We start from the raw sequence: 7,500 nt of genomic DNA on the forward strand, positions 1-7,500 counted from the left end.
AGTTTTTAGATTTAAGAGGAAAAACGTTACGTCGTCACACGTGTAATCAACGATTTCTCCTGATTATTTTTTACACGATGATTTAACTTTTTTATTCTAATTAATTACTATTGCTCCGATACTTTAACGAATTTTACTTTGCTCTGGAAATACAATAAACGCGGTTGAAATCGCATTTTCTATTCGAATTTTATCCTCTTTCGTGAGTCCTTTAATAATTCACCGTGTATTAATACCAACGAAATTGATTCGTCTAAAAATATCAACGATCAAATCTCTTTTCTGATGATTTTTTTTTTTTTTTTTGCTAAACTGTACGAATGTAATTGATAATAGTGGAAATGTAGTTTTCTATACGAATATTATTACCGACATGGCATTTACGTTCCGCAAGTTTTTGTTCCGAACGTCGATAATCGTTTACCTTATCTACAAGATCTACATTACCGACATTAATAATTATTCTGTATTATATGAAAGTAAATCTTGAGCCTATTTAAGCTAAAGACTACAAACTCTTCTCAATGCAGTCTAGAGTTTATAATAAATATATTACGAATCTGTTATATATATGTATATATTATGTGTATATATATATATATATATATATATATATATATATATGTAACAATATATAATAAATAACGAATCTACTAATTAATGTTAAATATAGATCTAAGTTTTTTCAAGTTAAAATTAATCCACTTACTTTAAGACTATCTTTATAAAATGTGATATTAACGAAGAAGTCTTCTCCTGAATATTGTCCATAATTGATTGCAATCAGTATTTAAACCATGTTCAGATGTCGCATCAAGAGTTGACAACGCTAATCACTGCAGGAGTAAAATTTAAACGAAGTATCAAGTTTTTATACTCACATTTTTTTATCGCGCACATATCAAGAAAGAAACAGTTTTCTTTTTTAACGGATTTTGTACGTTGCACGAGATGCTCTTTTGTTTCCCGTTCGATACGCTCCCATTGGTTGCTTCATCGTCGCGTGATTGGTCATTTTGCGTCTATCTGTCCTTTATCGGTGTTTCTATTGGTTACTTGGACGTCGTTCGATTGGTCAATGGCGTCGATGCGCTCTCTAGTAACGCGTCTATTCATAATGCTCTGTTACATTTCTTAAAATATGAATTTCTTATTGTTGGTATACAGATTACAATTTTACAAATTGAAACATCAATTATACTAATATTGAGAATTATAATAAAAGTTTGTGACATATCTTTATGGAAGGAAGAAATATCTAGCAAATAAATATTCAAATAAAAATGATTTTATAATCACGATTATAAAACAGGAATCTAATATTCCTTACTCGACTTACTCTTACTTTCTAACGACTTATCGATATACAAAACAGAAATCTACTATTACTACCAGCACCGTTACTATCGACATTAAAACATATCATAAACAGATAAAGTAGGAGTCTTTTATTACCGACTCGTACTATATTTTTATGATAAATAAGAAGAAAAGTGATGTGTGTGTGTGTGTGTACGTATCATAGGAAACATTTGTTTTTTATCAAGTTTGCTCCTTCTTCGCAGGGTTGTCAAATCGAATTATACGCGTGGTTGCCACATAATCTCGCAAATAAATCAGCTGGCGTCGAACGTCGTTAAACACGTTTATGGATTATTATCTTCGATATATCAAGTTCGAGTTATTTCTCGTAAGATGTAGAAATTCGACGATCTTTTTTCCGAAATCATGCACGTGGAAAAATACTACATTATACCAACAACATCGATGGTAACATATTACACGTATGTTTATATTATTCGAATTACTGTCGCATTATTATTGATACAATCGTCGTGACAATAATAAGTGAGAAAACGAGAACGATAATAAAAGTGTTTGTGATCCGCAAGATGGAGCACCGTATAAATCAGTTATGCAACGATCTGAAAAGTAATTATTCCGTATACTTTCTTCGAGCATAAATTTTTCCGTTAGAGATACTGAACTCATGAATTATTAATTAGTACGAGTAATAGTTTTCTTGAAAATATCATAGGATTCTTTCGAAATGTATTATAGAATTGTATAATACATTTCGAAATGTATCATAGATTCTTTCGAATTCTATTATAGAAAAAAAAAAAAGAAAGAAAAAAAAACATGGCGTCGCTCTTCGCGACCAGCAAGATCCTCGATTTGGTGAAGAGAAAAAAAATTGGAGGGGAGGGGAAAAAGAAGAGAAAGAAAAAAAAGAACGGTAACTCGACACCAAAAGCAGCGATTCTATTCGCGCGAAATATTCTTTGAATTAAGGTAAGACGTGTTTACATAGTAGGAAACTAGGACGATCGAGAGAACGACGTTGATTACTTTAAGAGGTGATCTCAATGGTAAACGAAGGATCATTTGTAATTTATATTTTCGCGTGGTTGTATATAGTTTTGGTATATGAACAGACGTAGAGAATGGAAAGGGAAAGACGTAGAATAAGATACGCAGTCTTATCGATCTGATTTAAGATCGAGAGGATCTCGTTTCTAACCTAACATTGTTATCTCCCTGATGCGTATATAATCACGATTATATGCTCATCCGTTATCATTCTTTCTTACGAATGCACTCCAAACAAACTATCCTTATCGAATTTCTTTCGAGTACCGTAACGAATAGGTTAAAGACGTAGTAACGAGCAAAACGAATTCGAGAACGTTGAGGAATTATTTCAAAATTGAAATGGAAATGATCGTATCGTCGATAAATTATATTTCCTCGTTATACATCCTTTATTTTATTTCATTTCGCAAACTTGACTAAAACATTTCTAATGTATTTCGTTTGCGATAAAAAGAAAAGGAAAGAAAAAGAGAATAAAAAGAAAAAAGAAAAAGGAAAGGATAATAACATTTTTTTTGGGCCATTCGATCTCAGCCGTGAGATCACTCGTGATACGTCGATCGGCGAGAGGGTGAAGGAAGGAAGGAAGGAAGGAAGGAAGGAAAGAAAGAAAGAAAGAAAGAAAGAAAGAGGGGTGGCGGGGCAAGGGAAACGGGCATCGAAGGGGGTATGCTACGTCGGTGGATCCAAGGATTACGTCACTGGCGACAGGTGTAGCGCGCACGCGCTCGTGCATCTTCGGCGGCGTACGTAACAGGGCCGGCCAAGGTAACCTCGGGTCCCCACGTCGCGTACTTACGGTCGTTATTTCGTTCACTCTATACATACATACGTACACACACACACACATTCATGCATACATACATACATACATAAAAATAAATCTTTCGAAAGAGAACATATGCGTATAAACAAATATACGTAGACTCGTATTGGCAAGAGATAAATTAAGAAGATAGAAAAAAATAGACTCGTCAAATAAGTTGCGAAATATTTCGAAATTTTTATTTCATCGGATGGAAATCGGCAAGGTGATGATCGAAACGTAGGGTCGAAGATAGTAGTAGTAGTAGTAGTAGTAGTAGTAGTATAGTAGTAGAAGAAGAAGAAGAAGAAGTAGAAGAAGTAGAAGAAGAGAAGAAGAGAAGAAGAAGAAGAAGAGGTGGTGAAGTGTATTGGAGCGGAGGGAGGGGGAAATGAAACGGGGAGTGCGCACGCCCGTGGGACTCGACCGCCACCTCTGGCTTTCTGCCGAGCCAATCACGAGGCTTTTACGAACGCGCCGCTCACCGTGCAAGCTAGCGGTGTGCTGCCGGTAAACGCGAGCACAGTCTTGGCAGTCTGCGTTTCCACGTTCGATGTCGCGTTATGATATCAGCGACCTTTCTTATTCCTGCTTTGACGGTTACAAGGGCATCAAACAAATATATTATCTTCGTTGAATAATCGGATAATATACGTAACGAGGTTATTAAGACGAGAAAGAGAGAAAGAGAAAGAGAATTGTTTGACGTTAACAACTAAAGACATCGTTCGTTCTCGTTAATATTTTTCGTAGCACCCAACGATATCGTTCGAACGATTCTTTCTCTCAGTGTGTATTACTACTACTACTACTACACTACTACTACTACTACTACTATTATAATATTCTCTTTACGTATAAACTTACATGGGCATGCGTTCGTGCGTGTGCTTGTTGGCGCGCGCGCGTGTTTGTGTGTGTACGAGAGTTCGTATGTGTCCTCTTCTTAGCAGCATCGTGTATACACATAGGTGTTCGTGCGAGTGAAAGAGAGCAGTGTACTACGAATCCGTGCCGCGAATATATATTTTTTAACGCTCGAATAGAGTTCGCGTGTAAGTAAAACGAGTGAAGGAGAGTCTCGAAGAAAAGAAAAGAAAAGAAAAGAAAAGAAAAGAAAAGAAAAGAAAAGAGAAGAAAGAGGAGAAGAAAAGAGAGACGAGTCTGGTCGAATATCCGAAGAAGGATTTACCTGAAGTAAACGCAAGAGTATACGACCTTGAATACGATCAACGACGACGACGACGACGACGATGACGACGAGGACGACGACGACGACGACGACGACGACAACGTGTGCCGGCCATGGTGCGCTGTTGTAGGTATTAGTTGGTGCGTCAGCGTTGAAGAATCGAGTATCATACGATCGAAAGAAACACCACAGAGAGAGAGAGAGAGAGAGAGAGAGAGAGAGAGAGAAACGTATCGTGTCTCTCTTTAACCATATATTTCTATTCGCATAAGACTACTCTCTCAAGAAGAATAAGTGTAAGTGGTAGTATGTGCGTCGTGGTAAAAGGCGAGTGCAAACGAGCGTGGATCGTCGTTGCAGATACGAGTTCCGAGATGAAGGCGGGCACGTAGATCGGTCAGGTAGCGAGGACGACGTGATTCTTCGAGAAAGAAGAAAGAGAGAGAGAGAAAGAGAGAGAAGCAGAGACAAGAGAGAAAAGACCTTCGGCACGAACAGCAGACGTCTTCTTACTTACTGCGTTCATCGAAGAGAAGCGACAAGGTAACCCTTACTTGCTTACTTACGTTTATCTCTTTTCTTCTCTTTGTTCGTATATTGTTATATGTATATTTATTTATTTATTTATTTATTTATTTATTTTATTCTTTCTTTCTTTTTTTCTATGTCTATAAATTTATATATACGTGTGTGTGTATTTGTACAACTAAGTTAATTTCGTCGTTTCTTTTTCTACCTGCGTATAACCTCACTTTCTCTCTCTCTCTCTCTTCCTTTCTTTCTTTCTTTCTCTCTCTCTTTCTCTGTTTGTCTATCTGTCTGTCTCTTTCTATCTGTATCTTTCTTTCTTCTTTCCTCTCTCGCTCTTTCATCCTCCTCGTAATTCTTCTTGCTACAGTAACGGCGCTCTCGGACCTGTTGATATCTCTCCTCCCGATTTACGAAAAGCGCGCGCTTTCTTATTCAGCCAATAGGATTCAACGGGAACGTCGGAGATATTTTTCATTGTTCGACGTTACGTTTTTTATAATCCTTATCGTTTTTGATAATCATTGATCGCTGTGTTTTAATGTATATATGTAGATTAAAGATTTGATGGTTCTTTTTTTTTTTTTTTTTTTTTTTTAATTCATCGTCAATACGACATAACCTATATTTATGAAATTTTTGTCTTGCTGTTCTTCTGTTTAAAAAATTTGCCATTTACATATTTTATAAGATTCTAAAATTGATATTTTTTTAATTAGTTTTTTTTTTCTTTTTCAATTAATACTTATACATATGTGCACACACACACACACACATGTGAATATATTGATAATTTTTGTATATGTTGATATTTTTTTTTAATTAGTTTTTTTTTCTTTTTTAATTAATACTTATACATATGTGTACATGTGTGTGTGTGTGTGTGCGTGTGTTCATGGGTGGAGACAGTTAGATTGGAATATCCAATACGTCAACGTTTCCAAGAAATTTCACGCACCTCTTATACATAGGCGTAACCATGTAAAATTTTTCCTTTGATTGTCAATGATGGTATGCAGTTGATCGTCGCATTATTAGTGGGTAACTCAAGTAACTCTGCTAGGAATTGTGCAATCATCAGAGAAAATATTTGTATTTTTTGTGTACTCGGAGTAGTGTACCCTTCTTATATAGGATTGTTCATTTGTGAAGTAATGTAATTCGATGGAAGTAACTTGAGAGTCTTAAACTCTCTCTCTCTCTCTCTCATTCTGTAATAACTATAGTACTCTCTTGAAGCACCATCAACGACGACAATAGACTCGGGATTCAGGAGGAGAACAATGCTCGAGATTGAAACGAGCGAGCACGATCGCGGTGTATAGGATGTTAGAACTTTTCTAAGCATGGTCCTCTTCATTGACTATGTGTATACGTATTTGGACACATGCTGTGCTTATTGTACATATATATATATATATGTATGTATCATAAAATATATACATAATAATATACATACATACATAAAAATATACATGCATATATATGAGATATGTATATTCGTGTGATAAAATTAAGTGAAAAGTGAACTAACAATGAATATGACAAAAGTATTTTTGCTTATATAGTTATATTGAATATAATAGTAGATTCTGTGGAAAACAATTGTTAACAAATATTTTCATGAAAATTACAAAAAAAAAAAAATTGTACAGTATATGTGTATATATTTTTTGATACACGTTAATATTATAATAGGTAATTTTTATTCGTGATATTTTTTTTTAAATATGTCCTCTGCGACGTGTTATATAAATTATATTAATTGTTATAACTAAAACATATTAGTTATGATATATAATAATAATATATTATGTATATGAAATGATTTATATATATATATATATCATCTATTAAAATCTTATTATCAAAGTATATCGTATTTATATAATATCTTTATTAATGTTCTTTGATTTATATAATATTTATATAATATATTTGAATTTTAATATACGTCACGGAAGAAAGATATATCAAAAATTTTCATACATTTGAAATTACATATTACGATTAAATCTGTAGATATTCTTAAGAAAATAATAATTAAAAAAAAAAAAAAAATAGATACTACAGAAATACTTTTTTTCCTATTAAAATTAAGTTTACTCGTAAATACATGCGTTTCGTAGTTCGATTCACGTGTTCGACCGATATTATCACATAATCAGTGTTTATCGTCGATAGTACATTAGTTCTTTACTAATAATTCCTCATCGTTAATGTTCCATGTAGTTTTTTCTAGACATAAGTAAACACACACACACACGTGCACACACACACACATATATATATATATATATTTGTGGTATAAATTATTACGAGAGGTTTTTCTTCAATGACGAATTCGTAGAATATGTACCTGATATAATGATATTATACATCTCTTTTTTTTTTTTCTTTTTCTTTCCTTTTTTAGATAACAGTTGTGTATTTTTCCTAGATGTATATATTAGGTTGGTCAATAAGTACCATCGGAATTTTCAATATAAAGATACTAATCTTATTTGTATAGATATAAAATACTAAAAAATCTCTCATTAAATATAGTACTCTCTATGGAGTATTATATAGTTATTTATTTAAGTACAAAATATTAAAA

The 7,500-nt window shown here is 33.6% G+C and overlaps 1 protein-coding gene and 1 long non-coding RNA gene across 3 annotated transcripts in view; one reads left to right on the plus strand and one right to left on the minus strand.

The window, feature by feature from the left end:
• Window positions 1-959, minus strand: part of LOC127063406 (uncharacterized) — a 49,730-nt gene extending 48,771 nt beyond the window's left edge. Inside the window, exon 1 of the long non-coding RNA XR_007781339.1 lies at window positions 710-959. This is a non-coding gene — a long non-coding RNA (uncharacterized LOC127063406). The remainder of the gene's footprint in view (window positions 1-709) is intronic.
• An 851-nt stretch (window positions 960-1,810) lies between these two features.
• The window catches only part of LOC127068418 (afadin), a 48,592-nt gene continuing 42,902 nt past the window's right edge, over window positions 1,811-7,500 (plus strand). Inside the window, exon 1 of one of the 2 annotated variants that reach the window (XM_051004611.1) lies at window positions 1,811-1,932. In XM_051004611.1, the coding sequence (XP_050860568.1) occupies window positions 1,916-1,932 (17 nt within the window). In that variant the 5' untranslated portion in view covers window positions 1,811-1,915. Of the gene's footprint in view, window positions 1,933-3,585; window positions 4,917-7,500 lie in introns of those variants that run through there. The other variant, XM_051004622.1, reaches the window with a different exon arrangement.

The sequence above is a fragment of the Vespula vulgaris genome, chromosome 1, assembly GCF_905475345.1.
Source record: "Vespula vulgaris chromosome 1, iyVesVulg1.1, whole genome shotgun sequence".
NCBI lineage: Eukaryota > Metazoa > Arthropoda > Insecta > Hymenoptera > Vespidae > Vespula > Vespula vulgaris.